Below are 19,653 nucleotides of genomic sequence, written 5' to 3' on the forward strand. Positions count from 1 at the left end.
TATCTCACACCTCACACATCTCCTCCTGGCAGCGCCTGCTGTTATTAGCCTCCTCTTCATCCTTGTGTCCAACTTTGAAGAGCAGGACTGTGGTTTACTGCACAGTGTGGAGCTGGAGCACGGAACTGCCTCAAGTCTTATAAACCCACGTCATAGGGGCACACTGAGCTTTAGCTGTTGAAATATACACTGGTTTTTGTCCTGATTTGAAGTCTGAGCTGAAAACTAAAAAGGTTTGCAACCCCACTGTCAGCCGAGGAAGGCTTTAAAGTCATCAACTCCTCTAGTTGTGAAAAGCTGAGGAAGACTATTTCTGAGTGTTTATTAGTATCACTGCCTTTCCATAAGTACCCACCTACTGTCAATCTATTGACAGCCACAGGCAGAAATCAAAGGAGGCAATTCCTCTTCTTCATGGTCACACCCACAGCATTTAATTTGGGTGTTTTATGAGGCAGGACAACACTGGATTTAAAGCGCTGCGAGTCATTTTTATGACATCATCTTGTGGTTTCTTTCTTGTGTGTTCCAGTGAAAGGACGAGTCTTCTACATAGAACAAAAGGGCTTTATTCCACAATATAAACTTGTAACATCTTCAGCTACCCCCAGCTCCTTCCCACAGTACCCTCAGTGCCCTCTGCGGGGTCACATGGTGCGGCGTCACACGTCAGGAGCGCGCTCTGTCGGCACCACATTGCAACTCCACTGCTGTAAGCCGTACGTATCCGTGTAGCTTTCTGTACATCACACCATCGCTAAAGCACCAACACAACTCAGCGGAGATCAAGCCATGTATATCAATTCAGACAAAAATTATTGCTCAGATAAATAAACCTATTCTACAAAAAAATTGGAATAATTATATTAAGATGCATGTACTAAACACTGGATTTCAAAGAAAAAAAAAATTGGAATCGTACTTTTTTGGGGGGATAGTGGATGAAAACCTTGACTTCTGTCCCCTTAGCTCTGGTTTAACATGCAAGGAGGTTCAAAAGATAATATTAACCCTCTGTACTGTAATGTTGTAAGACTCCTTTGCGCCAACGTAATGGAATCCCATGCAGCACACTTCACTTTTTTTTTTTTTTTTTTCTTCATTTTAGACAACCACAAACAATTCATAAGAAGAAAGAAATATATATAATATATATATATGTAAAAATACAAAAAAATAACTAAACATTATAGTTCTGGACAACAAGTCAAAGAAGAGATAGCACCGTTGTTACAAAAGGGTCAGACAGACAGGACGGGGGTGGGGTGGGGGTGGGGGGGTACAGGATCAGTGACACATCCAGACTGGTGGCTCCAATAAACGGACAGATGGCAGACAGACGCTTTTCAGCCGTCGCTCAGGAAAAATCTGTACTCGCTCTTCATTTCCTCACGCGTCCATCGTTCAGTGTACACCTGACACAAATGTAGTCCTCCTTCTCTGCCATCTCGGCCGTAACGCCGACGCAGACTTGGTGGAACCACTGGTTACAGCTGCCGTCACACTGGACCCAGTCCACCTGCAGCCAAGCACACACACACACAAGTTGTTTTCATAGACTGTATGTAACAATGGACGACGCCACAGCTCACCAAAAGTGAAGCCGAACATTTAGCTCAGTACAAGTCATAAAGGCTGCCCCCCTCCATGTTAGTGTATGGTACATGGGCCAAACTAAAATATCCAAGGACACACACATCAACTAAACTTAGCAAAAGATGGTTTCTGGCATTTTTGTAATTCTTATCACACTGGTGCATGTTCTAGCCTGGATTTATCTGATATGTATGTGTGTGTGTGTGTATGTGTGTATGTGTGTATGTGTGTGTGTGTGTGTGTGTGTGTGTGTGTGTGTGTGTGTCTGTGTGTGTGTGTGTGCGACTGAGTCAGGCGGGTATGAGGGCGAGATCTCAATACCGCAGCTCGCCGATACTACTGTGCAAACACAGGGAGCACCTGATGCCCAATAAGTAACAACATAAGCTCTATATTCACTCTCTTTTAGCTCCATTTTCCTGAGGGAGGTATCGGCTGCTAAATGCTCCACTATGCCACTATACCAGCCTGTCGCTAACCGTGGCAGTGTACAGTGGTCCTACAATGATGTTTAGAGCTTTTTCACTGAAAGCAGCTGCCTGCTGTGTCTGAAAACAATGCTATGAAAGCTGTGAGTAAACCACTGTGGGCTGCACTGCTGGACAAGGAGCCAATACTTCCCACAGAGTTGAGCTACAGAACTACTCGATGGCTGATTTAAATAACAAAACACAAGCGTGCTCCGGTTCTTCATTTGGAATGATCACCATGTTTCTCAGTTTCCTTGATCTTAAAAGGTAGATTCCCATATTCTAAGTCTGACTTAAAGCATTACCAACTTTACTACTGAGGTGTTCCTTCAGCTGCTATCTTTTGTTTGTGGTCCATTCACCCTTTCTACTGTTGAACTCAATTAATTAACATTACATGATAGTATTGTACATTACATTTATATAATCACTCCCTAAAGTTGAAGGTAGACTGGCCTCTGCAGAGAAAACTGTATTTCAGAGGTTTCACACGTTCTTCCTCACCTCATCTCCCTCTGGCAGCTGACACCTCTCTGCCGGACACACAGCCATTTCCTCGTCAGAGTCATCGGACTGGGAGAAATCAGAGCGCGGAGAGGACGAGGTCGAGGCTGGCCTGCGCTGCGAGTTCTTTTTATTCATCTTCTGTCTTTTGTGAGCGTGCTTTTTGTTCTTTACCCTGCGCTCTGCGTCTAAGCCGTCCCTCTCCAGATGCCGCTTGGCTTTCTTTTCCGAGCCAACCATAGTGTCCCTCACACCATTGATGCCATCCTGAAAAATAAAAAAAACGCAGATTAAAACTTGTTTTTCATTCTGGGGCAGTTTTGAGGAGTGCCTGAGTCACTTTGTTTGGTGGTGAAAGTTTGTACCTGGTTCAGTGGCAGATTTTTTCCCTGAGAGTTAAACTGCATGTGTTTGTCAGAGTCCGTGGACTCATCCTGCGGTGGAGACATGCATCTGCTTGTGTGCTGGCTGCTGGCTCTGTCCAACAAAACGTGGTAGAGGCTCTGGACCTCTGGCAGAGACACCTGAAGCAGGAGCCCCTCCACCATGAGCTCCTCCAGGTCCCGGCTCAAGCCTGTCACACAGGAAGACACGGTAAACAAAAACTTGAACAACAATCATCTATAACGGCTGGTTATCCAGGACTCGTGTAGTGGCACTGACCCTGCAGAGGGATGCATCTCTGCTCGGTGTAGAAGACCGTCTGAGCATGGCTTGTCCTGTTCCACTCTGGAGTCAAACAAGGGGCCTGTATCAAAAACATCAAATCACAAACCATTAACATTTGCAAAATAGTACTTATTTTCCAACTGGCTGCCACATGAAGTGCCACAGGGAGATGAAGAGTGACCTGAGTGTTGCTGTGAGCCTCGTGACTGCCTGATGCACAGCGGGTTAAGGTGGGAGGAGTTCCTGGCCTCTCTTCCAGTTCCGGTAGGTTACAAGACTGTGAAATCTGCTGCGCTCGGTGCTGCCAGTTAACTGTCCTCTCAACCAGATAGTGCAGCGCGTCGCCCTCCGGCAGGCGCACCCCTATGTGCCGCAGAGACGCCAGCAGAGAGAGGACTTTGTTCAGGGGGGGCTTTTCTGATCGCTGGCACTGCGGACATTGCCATGGCTGCGTTTCATGGGAGTCCGCCGGGTCTCTGACACACACGCTGTGGAAGGCGTTCCTGCAGAGTTCACACTGTAGCATCGCACCCATGGGCGCCTTCTGACAGACACACACCTTCAGGTCCATGCAGTCTGCTGTGGGAAGTAGCTTTGACTCATTTGCTGCCCTGAGATTAGAGAAAGCCTCCATCTCCCTGAGCCGCAGCTCCTCCAGAGTTGCCATCTGGTGAATAAAACACAGACCGAGTCAGAACCGTGTCCTGATAGTGAGAGTTCATTACTCCCATCGACTACAGCAGACATTAGTGCATGCTTATTTATCTTTGTAGGCAGCTCTTAGAGTTACTACACTTACTGCAGAGGTAGAGTCCTTGGTCTCTGAAAGTGCTTTGTCCACATCACTGAGAGTGTTGAGCCTTGGGGTTTTCTTTTTGTTACTTTTAGGTGATTCTTTCCCTTTCTTGGCCTTCCTCTTTGGAGAACCCACATTTCCAACTTCACATCTTGGACACAGTACCTGAGATGAACAGAATAACGGTCAGGCTTTCACATTAACATACACAGTGGAGTAAAAGGTCAGTGTCCACCAGCTCATACATGTAGATATGTTCCTGTATTTGTTGCCGATTTACATAAAATGAATGCTTGATACCTTTCATTTGTTACTGACTTTGTCTCAACAACAGAACTAGTTTATGTTTGTAGTTAGTGAGGATCAGGACCATCACTATCGAGCTGCAGCACTGCTGCTTGTTATATTATCATGACGTTGTCAGACAAAAGTTACATAAATAAAGGTTACTTAACAGCATGAGAACAGCTGTGCTGAATGCTCAGCCATACCGACATTTAAAAATCAGTAATCACAGAGAAAATTACGCTCCATTCTTCAGCTCCATTCAGCTGTAGAACATCTGTTGCCAAATCTTAATAAACTGAAAATGGGTTTTCATGTCAAACTGTCATATTAGAGTGTATTAATGTGGCAGCTGAAGAACAGGTGTAACGCTGTCAGTCCAGCGGACATAAGGACTAAGTGAGCTGAAAGAGCTTATTAATCATTTTGAAATTTGTGTGATTTTACCTCCAGTAAGGTGCGGGTCGAGTCTTTTTGGAGGAAAGTTGTAGCTGCAGATTCTTTCCACTCTTGCACTTCGAGCATTAGAGACTCCAGCCCCTCTAAAGGCTCCAGGTGGACTTGAATGGCTTGTCCTCGCAACACCATGTCACACAGGCTGCCCATCATTGGTACACAACCATTGGCCTGAAAAAAAAAAAAATGATAAAAGCAGATTTCTTCAGCTTTAGACTCAAATTGACAACATGGAGAACAAGTTATGAAATGCCAAGTGTATCCTAACCTGAAGCTCCTCAGCTTCCTGAAGCCACTCTCTGGCTTTTCTGATGGTGTCTTTCAGGAGAAGAGAGTTTGGGAGGTAAGCGGGGATGCAGGATGCTTTCTCAGCAGCAGCACCGAGAGTCTCTATGGAGTGTGGTGGTCTGGTGGGCAGCAAAACACAAGTCATAAACTTCAGGTTATACACTTACACACAATACCTGCATCAGCTCCAAGTTAATAACTGACTATAACAAGAACTGCCACGGCATTTTCTTCTGACATTTACACAGGAAGCTCTCCAAAATAATGTTTTTCCAACAAACACTTTCAAAATGAACACACAGTTTTTATTGGATAATTTAAAAACCAACACTGTCGAACTTGCAACATGTGAAAGGTCTCGGGCAAAACACTAGAAAACAATATTTTTTATATTGTGAAACCCAAAAATCAAAGCTGCAGTAAACTGCGCATTGTGAAGGAGCATTTTGAAAAATGCAGAAATTGAAGCCCTGATTTTAAATTAGTTGTTCTTTTAATGGAGAGAGAAAATGCACATTCCTGACAGCCATGCCATTAAAGCCTTTCAAAAGCACTTGTGACAGTTAATACTGAACAGCACCGAGTACCAATGAAATGAGGGCAGAACTAAATATGATGCTCACTTTTTGTTGATCTTGTTGAATATTCTAGGGGCACCATTTTGCACTAGCTGTAATTAAAATGAAGCAAAATCAGGAGCACTGATGTAATATTACATTATTCACAGTGCAAATACCTGAACAGAAAGTCACAGCTATGATACTTAATACAGAAATAATTTGTTCGACAACCTATCACAGCATCCTCTTGATGTTTTGGATGTTTTCCCACCCTGTGGCTTAGACGGCAACATCGACATGGATCAGTCAGTGCTGCCCTCACCTGGCTTTAAGGAGACTGCTCGCCTTGTCCTCCCAGTGCTCTGACACAGTGAGCAGCTCCTGCAGGCGTGCCATGGCTTTCTCCACAGATGGATGCGGTGCCAGGCCTACTCCCTGGTCAATGAGCCTCCTCATGGTCTCCAGAGTCAGGCTGGCAGGCTGAGCGCTGGCCTGCTGCACCCCCTCCAGCCAGCGGGCCTGTTCCAGTCTCACTCTCAGCCGGGGCAGCTCGGGCAGCTCCACGTCAAAGTCAAAGCTGACGTCCAGCAGGCTCTGGATTTCAGCCACACTGGGGACTTCATCTGCCAGGACCTTCTCACTGTGCTGCTGGAAGTCTTCGATGCGATTTAAGAGTTCCTAAAGAAACACAACAATGCAAACGTACAAGTGGTCAAAATGTATGCCTGATGTTGATCAAAATCACATTGATTATATCCCACAGCAAACTATGAAGTTGTCTAAAGCTGGCCAGACACTGTGCAGATTTACGGTTCACAAGTCTGTCTTAAAACAATAGCCAGGTGCATGTATGAACACTGAAACAGGTTTTGCTTGCTGTACTTATTCTTTTTTTTTTTTTCCATCCTTGTCAACAGAACCCTTGCTTGTGTGTTTCCAATGTAGCTGATGGGGGACAAATCCAAAATGTAAAAATGTATTTTGAAGTTTACATAAAAGGTAATATGAAGCTTCAGCATTCTGACTTTGCTAAATGAATATCGTGCAAAGTGTTTTAGTACCAAATTCCCTCTCTTTGAATTGGTTCCACCTATTCTGCCAGACCGGCAGTTCAATTGGAGGAGCTCACGACACCTGATTAACTACCTGAACAATCAATCAGTGATCTGACTCTTGGATGATCGGCTGGATACCTGGCATGTAAGTACATATTTGTCGTCAGCTGTCATGCAGTTTGAGCAGTTCCACAGTCTGATTTCCCATGTGACTGCTGTCAAAAGGTCTGTTATGAACTACAGTGATTTTATTTTTAAATATTACTGGAGGAGTATTTGATATGCTGTGATTGAGACTGTTGATGTGTAAAACTGAGCTTTACAGCAGAACAGAAACCAAACCTCTTACTTTCTGTTCATAGTAGAACTGGTTTGACACTACTTCTGCCTTTTTTCTTTTGTGAACATTATTGATTGAATAAACTTTATTGGAACTGTCAGTGGACAAAACTGACCAGATGTACAGCGTGAGCATAAAAGTTGCAGGTTCTGGCCGCACAGACAAGCTGATGAAAACACGTAGTTAGTGTTAACACAACATACAGAAGTAATAAAAACCTACAGTGTCCGTCCAGCTTGAATTAAAACTGATTTAACTTTTCACAGGATCACAGGACGCGTCTCTCCTCCTCAACCTACCTTCAACTTGGGGGCCTGAGGTAGACTGCAGGAGAGGTTATACAGCTGCCTCACAAATGAGCTCAGCTCCTCCACAGTCAGCTGGCTGAATGATTTCCCATTACCACACCGATACCTAGAGAGAGCACGTCCAATGATTTTAAGAGTTTAACCCCATTAAAGGAACTAATGCTGTTTCCTGACTGGTGAAAACATGCAAGGGAATGTGAAGACAGCTAATCTATAAATCCATCTGATGCAGTGGAGTGTAGTAATCCTACCTGGTCTGCCTCTTGCCATTCAATAGTTGCTGTGCAACAGAGGCGCACTTCTCTGCATCTTGTGTGACCAGACGCAGGCGACGCAGCAGGTCGTTGTCGGGGAACACCCTGACCTCTGACTCAGCAAGGAGGGAGCGAAACACTGGCAGGCCTGAGGGGAGAACATCTGGTTAATCTCAGTCTGAGTCTTAAAGTAATACTGACATGACTTTGTGTCTATGGGTATTTCAAGATTTTCAGCCAAAAGGATTGTGCTGTTTTGGAACATTTGTTCAAATGGACGATAAGTGGTTCAGTCCAGTAAAACCTATGTGCTTATAACTTGCACGACTGACAACCATTTCCAAACTCCTGCAAGCGGCACTGTAATTTTCTGATGAGTTTTTCCTACTTTCAGGGCCCCATTGTTTTCAGTACATTTTACTACTCAAATCAACTCACTGGGACTTAAAACACAAGGATTATGCATCATTAGAAAATATTGTACCTGTACCATTTTATTTTGAAACTACTACTTTTTTGTGTATTAATAGTGTTGAAATAGTGTCAGGGTGCATTCACATGCTGCCGACAGAGCCTCTCTGTACAGACACCACACAACTTTGCATTCATAAGCTATGATGCTTGAGAACAGGGAAGACAAATAATTACAAGATTTGAACACCCCATATACTTGTCACAAAATGAGCTAGTTGTATTGAATTGTATTGCATTGAATGTATGTATGTTCAGTGCCGGAGGACCCGGATAGTGATGCTTTCACAAGAAAATGTCAAAACAGTGAATGTCATGATGATGACTACATTTTCTACAGAACAACCATTTTTCCATTTCAGTTTGAGTACTGAGGAGAAAAAAGTGCTGTGGAAAGTAGACTGAGTCAGGGAAACAGGAGGGGACACTGTCGCTGCACCTGCCTCTGGCATTAAGAGGCGCCACACTGTGCCGTCTAAGTGACTTTGGTGCCGAGAACTGAAGATTGCTTAACAAGCACACATAAATACTGCTATAACTGTAGACGTGTATTTTGGTGGAGGAGGTGTTGAATTTTAAACAATATCGCAACAGCTAAAATATAACTGCATGCCTTGGGAAGTGCAGCCATACTGACACCAACAGCAGATAGTATCAATACCGTTTTCACCACCACTGGTACGCTCCTTTAAGGCTTTGCTCTCTTATTTGCTCTCGCAGCCTTACCTTTCTTCTTTTCCAGTTTAGCCTCTAGAGTCTCGGTCACAGTGGATGCCCAGTTATCATACGGTTCAGCGCCCTGCTTCACAGCATTCATCATGGGGAACAGGTCGTCCAGTGTGTATCTGTAACTGAATTTTTGAGATCCACAGTAATGAGACACATAAATCTACTTTAGGAGGTCGAGAATTTTCTCTGATGAAAAGTGTTTTTACAGACATCTCACAGATACTGTGTACTATGGCTGTGTACTGCTTAAAGAATTAAAAAAACTACAATACCAGTAATGTTAAAGTGACAATGATACCTACAGAGTACTTCATTTGATACCTTTCTTTGAGCAGTGAAGCTGTCCACCCTGAAGTTTTCTCTGTGCTTGATTAGGCACTTTCTTATCTGTACTCCTGTTTTGTCCTAAAATCCTTATAAAGCCCCCTAAAGTCCATTTTCAGTATTTACTTTCATCTAGTATGCAAGAGGCTTGTAGTACAGCCATACTATCAATTATTTTTGGGGAATCTCTGCACGTTGTACTGCACAACGTAGACTGTATGGGGTTGTAGCTGCTGCGGTGGTGGGCCAATCATCAGCACATTAAACTGAAGAACACTTGAAGTGACTGGCTGTGAGCAAAACCATATAAACAGCCATATTGTAGATCCTGGTCCAAAAAGGATGTTGAGATACTACGTGGTATTATTTCGGTTAACACCATAAAAAGGTACTGAGTGGCAATACCCGCAGCCTGTTAACTCCCCCACAGGGACTTACTTCAGTGTGTAGTTGGCGATGGGGCAGGAGCAGAGGTCATTGACATGGTACAGACACACCAGTACGTCTGGGCTGCAGGGACAGGTGATTGCAGACAGGTAGCAGGTGGTCCTGCACTTGGCGCACTGCCGCTCATCATCCTGGAGGTGATCGTACTTTGCCTCTGTGCAATGCACCACCCCCTGAAGGTGTGGGACAGCAACAAAAGGTGTGAAAAGCAAATTAAAGCAGAAACAACACTGTGTGCTTGTTTGCTTAAGTGAGCATGCCACTTCACTTTGCGTTTAACATTTAGTAGTTGTAAAAAAGAACACTGCACACTGTGAGCTATCAAGGAAACCTACACGTTATGTTTTTACACGCTGAGAAGAAATTAAATTTTGCAGAAAGGCAGACGTGTGCACATCCTGGCTATATTTAGACCAACTGCAGATTCAACAGACAGATTAAATGAAGAAACAACAGAGTATCCACACATGATCTGATATAAATGTACTGACATGATAATGACGACTATCCTACCATTTTCTTCACTTTCTCTCTCATTTTCTCCTCCTCTCGGATCATGGCGACCATGTCCTTGTGGACAGCTGATGCCAAGACCACGTCTAGAGTGTCTGCTTTCAGGGCCATGTTGCACACCATCTCATCATGGGAGAACACGTTGTACCGGTGCAGCATACGATAGTGGTCAACACACTGCCTGCCCAGGGGCATCTGGAGTAACAGCGAGGAAACAAACATGTTGTCAGGACAGTTCATGTTGTATCAAATCCCCCCAAGAACACAACGAAGGACAACGACAGTTTCCTGCTTTTCAAATGTGAATATTCTGAGGGTTTCTTTGTTTTCTGTGACAGTAAGCTGACAGTCTTTGGGTTCTGTTTGATCTGCTGACCAGACAAAGCAAGACTTTTGAAAAGTGACCATGGGATCTGGAAATGAGTGATGGATATTTTTCACCATTTAAAATGGTAATTTTTCAAATTCAAAATTCAATATTTAGAATCTAAAACAAATGGTGCCAGTCCAAACTCACATAAGCTTTTGTTTTTTGTGCTATACCATTGTAAAATCATTAACAATTCAAAAATAGTTACAATAGTTGCCATTTTATGCAATTGTTAGTAGTTTGATGACTTCCACAAGGAACGAGATGTGATGATAAAAACGATACACACCCAGTCCACAGTGCAGAAGTTGACTGCCTCGGCGAAGTTGAAGCCCTGATTGAAGCCACTGTGGTAGGCTCTGGGAAATGTGATGACGAACTCACCAGCACACTGGTTTGTTCTGTAAATCTGAAGGACGGCAGAGACAAAAGAAAATAATTTGTGCTCCTGTTAGAAAGACCAGCTGCTAGTTCATTAGAATGTGAGCCGTGATTTACTGCGGATAATAGACAGAAACGCACTGGGACTCCGTGGGCCATCAGGGTGTTGGGGTTCATGATGGTGACCAGCTGGTGCAGCAGGTCAGGCTGGGACTCAAACAGCTCCGGGGCCAGTTTCCTCATCACCTCCTCCAGCTGTTCTGCAGCAAAACCAGGAGCTCCGTACCAGGTTTTGGGTTCTCCCCTTGAAGTGAACAAAACAAACATAAGATTTACGTTGAAATTAAACAAAAATAAAGCCTGGACCTGTTGTTTACCATCCCATCACACTATTTACCAGTGCAGGTAGTTGATGGAGTAGCTCCAGTGATCCTCGATGTGCCAGCAGAAAGAGGAGAAGCACATGCCGACGTAAAGCCACGGCAGTGTCATCCCACAGATGTCGGCTGTCACGTGAGTCAGTACAGAACGGTTCATCATTGCCAGGTTGTTGAGGTTCCAGCCACACTTCAGGTATTTCTGCAATACAGGCGACATAAGAATTATAGTAAAATATACTTTTCATTTTGTAACACCACATGAAATGTCGTTCAATACCTACATAATACATAATCTCATGTTTCATAACAACCAAGAGTATGAAAGAAAACCACTAAAAAACTTGTTTAATAATAAATAATTCTCAGGCGTTCATTCTAAATACTTTCCAGCAGTATAACAATATAATCATATTCTATATTAAAATATAATTACTCAAATTAACCTGGACCTGGATACACACATGAAATGGATGGATGGATGAATTAAGGTTCTAATTCTTTGAAGTTCGTTTCAGTTTTTGCTAAAAAAATCAACACAATTAAAATTATTACATAATTATAACAAATTATTTTTTGACATTCCCCTTTATTTGACAGTGATGGCATAGAGAGACGAAAGGCACGGGAGAGAGAGGCTGGATTCAACTTGTGGTGCAAGACTGAAGCTCCCCAGAATCAACACAAATGTTGATTGAAATCGATCTCCAAGACACTGGGTGACGTTTTTCTTCACAGGCATACCTCCTCTGCTGGGGAAACTTTAAATTTTCCGTTCGGAATGGGGAACCCGCTCCCAAACTCCTTTGAGGCGATGTCCGCTCCGTATTCTACGGTAACATCCTCGTCAATGGCTCCTACCAAACGCCAGAACTCTTTCTCCACCAGCTCTGTGGGCACCATCTATAAGTAATACATGAAAAAGATGTTAAGATCTAAAATATTCACAGAGGGAGAGACTGACATATTTATACTGAAACATCTTCTACTTACATGAACTGGCATGTTGAAGTAATCAGATTTGAATGCATCAGCCATTTGCCCAAAGGCCCGCAGCGAATAGTCCCTGTATGCTTGTTCAAAGCCAAACGCCTCATGAGGTTTGTTGCATTCCTGCAGGTAAGATAAAAAAAAAATGATTGAACAAATACATTAAATGTGTTTTGGAGCCATTTCTATAGTCTCTTATTTCACTGTTATAATTATTTATATTGACTATCTAAAGAGTTGACAGGCTTCCTTCTGTTTCAATGGCGTACACAGCTGATCAAGTCAAGCCTATTTGCATCATGTTAATCAGACTTTGCAGTTTATCCTCACCTGAGCCAGACACTTGGGGCACCTCCAGTCTCCTTTGGGGACGTCGTGCAGAGGAGGGATCAGGCAGAAGGTGTGGTAGCTGTCGTCACAGCCATCGCACAGCAACAGACGGTCCTCTTCTCCCCCACTGCTGCACACCAGACACACAACCAGATCCACCTGCAGAACAAAAGGAGGAGTTTGAAATGAATCTGCTTCAGAGCCATCATTAGTGACAAAAGCAGCTTCCAGACAGGAAAAGAAAAAAATCAAACTATCTGTAAAATATTCTCCTCCACAAAGCCTTTTCTCAAACTGGAACCTGTTATCAACTCACACCAAATTTAGCACATATACAAAGAGTTCCAAAGGCCAAGTGGAGCATATTATTGGAAATGCTGTCCTATGTAAGGCCCCATTTACACTCTTGTATCTGGATAAAATCCAGATGAAATTTAATTTTGATAAACACAGAGCAACATGTGAGCCAAATCACCTTGTATTTGTTCTTATTTGTAAAAAAAAAAAAAAACAACAAACCCATGAGACAGAGAGCAAATGGCTCAGTGGCATTTCTGTGTAACTGAAGCTGCTGTTATCACAAGGACAGACAATAGATGTAGAATGAAAATCAGACAATATATCACACATTTTATGTTAAATTAGAACAGTATTTTTAAACCTGGGCCCTTTTTTTTTTCTTTGAAATAACTGGTAGCTACAAAAAGTTTTGGAGGCAGTCCAGTGGATTGCCTCAGCTGGCAGCCAGGAGTTGTTAGTCTAGTAGCTGTGACGTTGGTATTTCAACAGATTAGGTCAGATCTGAACTAAGTCTTTAAAAATTCAAACCCACAAAAGAACACAAACAAAGTAATCGATCAAGGCAGTAGTTAACCAGCAACTACCATGTTATGCATGCTAAAATTTCTGTTTTTGTCAGTGGAGTCTGGTGGCTTATAATATATAAGCTGTTTCTGGTTGAACAAAGAGGATCTTACAGGCCTGTCTCGGCGGGGATCCTTTTCATAATGTCGTCAGAGACTCTGAATAACAATCTGAGCTCGTCAGCAGCAAAAACAAATATTTTTAGGGGATGTACTTTGACTAGCGCTTTCCCCCAAAGGATTACATCACAGCCATTGTAGCCCGTTGGCCACCTGTTGCGATCTGCTGGAACATTTCCGGATGGTTTTTGTACCTTCCAGTCATTTAGAACCGAAAATATATAAAACAAAAAAATAGGACTGGGTTTAAAAATATTGGATTTTTCCTTGAAGTGATTAAAGCTGAGCTTGGAGTTCTGATGGTGCATTGAACAGAAAAGCCTATTCCTGTTTGATCAAGCAATTTGATATCCCACACAGGTACATCTCATCCAAGGACATTTCTACTTACTGGATTTGGAGGAACAGGAAGGATGAATTTCTTGTACCGCGACTTCGATTTGTCAGCTTCAGCTGACAGCTGTTCTTTACTTTCAACTGGTTCCTGTTTCACTGGGATGGGAATCTCTTTTTCTGCAAGACAACAGGAAACATTACTAACACCATTACCAAGCATAGCACTTAAATGATCATTTTTACAGGAAATACTCTTGACTTCATTGGACATTAATGAGTACATAAACATTTAATAAATGGCCTATAACAAACGATAATGCACTTGTACATGGCTCTAAGGACATTTTAAGTGTTTATAGGATAAACTATCACTGGATACACTGACAATACGGTATAATAAAGTCAGATTTCATGTTTTGACTGTTTTACTGTATTGTTATTCATCATCTGCTCATACACCAGCCTCCACTTATGCATGCCTGCGGGAGGATTTATAGTAATAATACATTAATGAACATGTATGTCTGCTTACAACTACATGATAGTTATTTTATTTCATTTATGAAATGTTTATACAGTGCTTGTGAATATGCTAAACAGGGATGGTTAAAGTAAAGTTACCATAAATGCTGTTAACATCATTGCTGCAACTATTTTTTTCCCCCATTCAGCCTGACCTGGTTCTTGCTTGGCGACAAAAGAACCCATCCTGCGCCTCAGGTTCGGCTTGTTCTCGCCGGGTTCACCTGGTTCAGTCTTCACACAGACGGCCTACAGAAGAAGTGCGAAGTGAAACAGCTGGCAGCGTAAAACTACTAAAACCGTGATGCGACTGTGGAAATATGTGGAGGGTAATGGAGAGTGTATTGCTATGGCTCTCTATCCAACGACGCTCACCTCACACTTCATGCGCTTGGCTCTGCGAGCATTGGGGCAGGCGTCCGGTGTCGGGGCCGGCTGCCTCTGAGCCTGGTCCTGCAGCTTGAGCTCCTTGGTGTCCATGCTCTCCATGTTCTCCATGCTCTCCATGCTCTCCATGCTCTCCATGCTTCCTAAGCTCTGCATTGGCTGGTTTGCCTTCTGAACGCACTGAGGGAAACAGTGTGGCAGTTCAAACCACGGCTCACGAGCCAACAGAAAAGAATGTGTGCGCCAAACTGGAAATATGTTCAAATGCAAATGAGATCAATATCATATACTAGGTAAAGGTTTTAATATGCATAAGCAAGACAGGATAGATTTAAGGGTCGGGAAGTGTGAATGTATATATGTACAAATGTAATTTAAAGACTTCAATTGGTAATGACATAAATATGATAATGTGTGACAATTACTAGGAAGTATCACCAGCTTGCACCTACTCTATAAAAGACAGTATTTGGTATTGATGTAATTTAAACAACCACAGGACAAAAGACGTCATGAGAGGGATGTGGTTAAGTGTGGTTTTTCAGCCCAAACAGGAAGCACAGGAACTAAGGAACATGCAAAATCGGAGCATGAAAGACAGGTACAGGTGATGAATATCAGACTCGCTGGAGTTGTCTGTGAATTGGCAATTTAAATAATTATAGCAGCACTTGTGAAGGACAGAAGAGAAAAGAAAGCCTACTATATATGAACTGGTAAATAATTAGCACCTAATTGCTGGCTGTTGCCTGTCACAGAAACAAAAGAACTGTATTTTACATGTGCCCCAGGATGCATTTTAATTGTAAGTTGACTTGTAGAGGTGAAGATCGCTTGTTTGAGGTGAGCCTTTAGCCAGAAAACCAGCTAATGACCATTTTAAGAAGGGTTAAATTCACAATAATACTTATAATACAATACCAATATTACACGAGGAAGCTGAACACTCAGTTGACTGACCGACCATAGATCAACGTGCATTTTGTTAATAGTGAGGCCAAGTGGCTTCTAACCATGACACAAACATACCTTTTCAAATTCAGGATCAGCCTCCAAACGCATCAGTTTGGAAGCTGCCTCTGGTGCCTGAGGCAAGAGAGAGCTTGGGTAATTAAACAATTTAGTGTGCCCCGTCCAAGAGGTCACATAGTACCAATCCAATGACCTTGGATGAGCTCTCTTGCAACATGTTATGAAATATTAGGGTGCAAAAGCTACTAAGTGATATGATTTGACACCAGATGATAAATTCTCAGTATATTAGTCAGACAGCACAGTTAACTTCTCCAAAGAAATGGAAAAAATACTGTAAACAACAAACTTTCATCTCTAAATAAAAACACTGCATAAAACATAGTCAAGACATGTGTATCCTAATAATGCATTTGTTTCCATTGATCTTTATGCTGTTAATGTCATCCACATTCCATTCAAATCTTTGACGGCACAAGTTGCTTCTTGTTAAGAGTGAAACAAATGTTTAGCATATCAAAATGGGTAATTTAATTGTGACTGTAACATTAAATACTTGGTGCTACATGGCGTAGATAAGCATTATTAGGGCTTTGTTTACACACAAGCCACACAAAATATGCTGTCATAATGATCCATGTGGCCAACTCACCAGCAGGTTTGCTCCACTCTGAAACAGATTGTAGGGATAAAGCATTTTCTCGTAATGCCCTCGCAGGTGTGAGCCAACAGCTTTGCCAGGGGCAAAGCCCATTTGCAGGGCAATCTTGGTCCATCGTCTGTCCCGGCAGACAATGTCAAACCCACCTTCATCTGCTACCAGCTGAAACAACAGTGAGTTAATGGTGTGAGTTGTCTGCTTACATTTTAAAATATATGTAACAAGCAATGTGCAGTGGCATCAACTATCAACCTTATTTAGCTTATATAAATCCAAAATCTTCCTCTCCACATGAGGAATCTTCAGGGCACATCCCTGCAGATCCCAGAATTTGGCAATCTGGTCCAAGAAGTTGAGCTTGACTCTGGTCTGTGCCTGGGAAAAAAAACATGAAAAAAAAAGATAACAGTCAGCTAAGAAATAAAAATTAAATTGAAGGAAATCAACCGAGACAAAGAATTCAATGCATTCAAAGAAAACCAAGACAACCAATCTCTGAACAGGATGATATGAATCCATGAACACAGGCCAATGTGTCTTACTGTCTAAAATAAATAAATAAGTGGGGTTTTTTCTCGAATTAAGAAACAATCATGCATTGTAATTTCTAAATTTGCAATTACTACAACATTACTGTTCTTTGTTTTGATCAGTGCAGCCTGGATGGGCCTGGTAATTACATAAATGAGGTGAGGACATGGAAATTAAATGCACAATTTTAGAGCAGTGGCACACAAACATAGACGGAGTGAAATAATCACTGGTATAATCTGACTAATAAAACTCACCTCCAGCTCATTGAGCCTCTGGATCCGAGGAACAAAGTGAAGTCTGTCAACATCACATGCAAATGGAGGCTGCCAACCCTAAACAGCAAGAGAAATACACACAATGGTGCATGAAGGTCATCATAATAGCCTGGATTTTGATGTGGCTTTTTTTTTATTTTTTTTATTGATGAATCGTGTTACTGAGTCTGTTTGTTTTTCCTCATAAGATGGTCCCCTTGTGACAATGGTTTTCAAAGCATGGACCCAGATTTTAGAAATTTTCATGCTTCTCACCCATGGTGACTTAACTACACTGAATGCATGCAGATAAAAGAGCTGTGTGACCACATGTTTGCTTGAGGTTTTTAAACTGATGTTAGATTCAAGTTTAGCAGAGAAGCGAGGCCTGTAGACACTGAAAGAACACAGTGATCCTTTTCAGTTTTTAAGACCAATCAATATTTGTGCCTATACTACACACAGCCAAGCGCATGCAAATGACAATACCCTATCACACACACACACACACACACACACACACACACACACAGAGCAAAGTTCTTGTTTTAAGTCAGTAGCCAACATCCCCCACTGGCACACAAAATGGCCAGATGGAAGACTCGCTCACCAGCCCAGCTTACCACAAAGCCAACATGGAGGACAACACCCTACAACACAGGCTCATACATGAACAGTGGATCATCTTCAAGAAACTTGATTAATCACTACGTGAAACTCGACCATAATGTTGTGTAATGTGGCGGGTTAAAGCACAACTTCAAAAGTCCCAACTTGTTATTGAACAATAAGGGGGGTCTTTGTAATTAAATAACCCAGTGTACTTCATGCCCCACCATGGGGGGATGTCTCTGACACTCATCCTTGAAAGGGAACATTAAATCAGCCATGAAATGAATGCACACTTGCTCAGAAATTCATAGAAAGTGCCAGTTGACCGAGGAGTGATGGATCACACAGGCTCAAGTACACTGAGTGACCCAACTGCATCATGATGCTCCTCTACAAATAATCCATAATTAACGTCAACTGCAGGGCTGTCAGGACATGTAAGGACAAACGGGAATAACTCGCGCTAACATCCAAGTCCATTTTATTAATCGTATCATCACCTCCAGCGCAGCCAGAGGAGCTTCCGCATAGCCACCTTATGTCAAAGCCGTGTGCTAAATTATGACAGGTTGGTTAGCTGCTCGGGGCTAGCTAGCTAGCGTTAGCATGCTAGCCGAGTGGCTCAATGACCGGAGCACCGAGGCTTTGTTGACACACGGTGAACCACGACTAGAATCCGCTTTTCACACACAGACACGTCTATAAAGCTGCTGACCAGCTCAGAGTCGACTGAAACAGCGCGGCTGCGGCGGACACAGTCACAAATGAGAGCTAGCTAGCCGCGGCAGCACAAAGAATGAACATAGCCGTTTATCCGCCATGTTGAACAGTCCCTTTAAATCCCATCTACAGCCGCCTGAGCAGCGAACTAAACTCAGCATCCGCCTCGGCTTTCACCGCCGTTCAGCTCTCTCACTCACCGGGGGCGGCCGGACTTTGCATATGCCAGTTTTTTCGGCGATGGGACGGATCTTATTGATGAAAGCATACGGATCACTAAATTCTTCCCAGCTGGGCTCGAAGACCGGGCACTCCGGAGGAGGCTTGAACTCGTCCGGCCGAGGCTGGCTCATCGTTTCGGACCGACCCGGTGGTGCTGGCTCGGACAGGACGGGTCACCGCTTAATTTAAAAAAAACAAAAAGTATCGCCGCGACACGGTCTTCCCGGAGTGTTTTTTATTATTATTGTATCCCGTTTGTTCACCGTCAGACTCGGTGGCAGTCAGTCGTCATCAACACGAGAGGAGGCAGCTTACACACATACACATACACACTCAGTCTCACACACACACACACACACACACACATCCATGCACAGTGAGGAGACTGTTCCAAGGCAGTGAGCACGTCCGCTCAAAAAACTAGACACCGCACAGGTCCCATTAATGCGTGGGGGATTTTCTCACTTTCCACAACGTTTGCTGCTAAATCAACTTCTCGGTGAACAACAAGAGCTCAGCATGCTTGGTGCAGAAAATCTGTTGTTTCTGTGAGGAGATCTTTATAGTAGCACCTTTTATATAAAAGACATCATATTTTTACATTTAGCCTCAAACTACACAATCTAGACCTGGTTTGGCCTAATTTTCTGTGGGACTGATGAGGGTGAAACCATTGTGCGTGTCGAAACTGCTAAATTAATAAAAAAAAAGACTGACCCTCAGGCTATATTAGGCAGTGTGCTCTGAATTGGACTCGACTATAAAAGTGATGCACAGTCCGAACCTGAACCACACAATCAACACACTTTAATGACGATGTTATTGTCAGCCTCAAGCCTTGAAGCATCTTTATATTTCCACAACAATAAACTGCATGCAGGTGTGAATAACATGACACATAGTTTCTATTAATGTGTTATTAGGAAACATGAAGTTA

General features: G+C 42.9%; 1 protein-coding gene across 2 annotated transcripts; it reads right to left on the reverse strand.

Annotated features, from left to right (window-relative positions):
- Window positions 1–553: 553 nt before the first annotated feature.
- kdm5bb (lysine demethylase 5Bb) lies at window positions 554–19,030 on the reverse strand. 2 transcript variants are annotated; one of them, XM_070839047.1, is made up of 28 exons: window positions 18,695–19,030; window positions 17,163–17,240; window positions 16,627–16,749; window positions 16,366–16,536; window positions 15,771–15,827; window positions 14,730–14,921; window positions 14,510–14,603; window positions 13,888–14,009; window positions 12,514–12,672; window positions 12,187–12,306; window positions 11,938–12,096; window positions 11,214–11,395; window positions 10,958–11,120; window positions 10,725–10,844; window positions 10,066–10,260; window positions 9,544–9,725; window positions 8,779–8,903; window positions 7,579–7,729; window positions 7,319–7,433; window positions 5,947–6,302; window positions 5,045–5,183; window positions 4,768–4,947; window positions 4,039–4,200; window positions 3,421–3,906; window positions 3,234–3,318; window positions 2,936–3,144; window positions 2,571–2,837; window positions 554–1,519 (listed from the first exon to the last, which is right to left on the reverse strand). In XM_070839047.1, exons 1-28 carry the CDS (start codon window positions 18,845–18,847, stop codon window positions 1,382–1,384), a joined length of 4,683 nt encoding a protein of 1,560 aa, XP_070695148.1. In that variant the 5' UTR covers window positions 18,848–19,030; the 3' UTR covers window positions 554–1,381. The 2 variants fall into 2 exon arrangements, with proteins under 2 accessions (XP_070695148.1, XP_070695149.1); XM_070839048.1 differs by lacking the exon at window positions 15,771–15,827.
- Between the last annotated feature and the right edge of the window lie 623 nt (window positions 19,031–19,653).

The sequence above is a fragment of the Pempheris klunzingeri genome, chromosome 11 (assembly GCF_042242105.1).
Source record: "Pempheris klunzingeri isolate RE-2024b chromosome 11, fPemKlu1.hap1, whole genome shotgun sequence".
Lineage (NCBI taxonomy): Eukaryota > Metazoa > Chordata > Actinopteri > Acropomatiformes > Pempheridae > Pempheris > Pempheris klunzingeri.

What these genes read in the sequence shown, in the direction of transcription:
- kdm5bb (XM_070839047.1), bottom strand. Translation starts at nt 18,847, where the DNA reads ATGAGCCAGCCTCGGCCGGACGAGTTCAAGCCTCCTCCGGAGTGCCCG. An exon ending in TAAACTGGAAAAGAAGAAAG is followed by an intron (nt 7,730 to 8,778) that starts GTAAGGCTGCGA and finishes TTCTCCCCTCAG; the next exon opens with GCCTGCCAGTGTTTCGCTCC. An exon ending in CCAAGGACTCTACCTCTGCA is followed by an intron (nt 3,907 to 4,038) that starts GTAAGTGTAGTA and finishes TTTATTCACCAG; the next exon opens with ATGGCAACTCTGGAGGAGCT.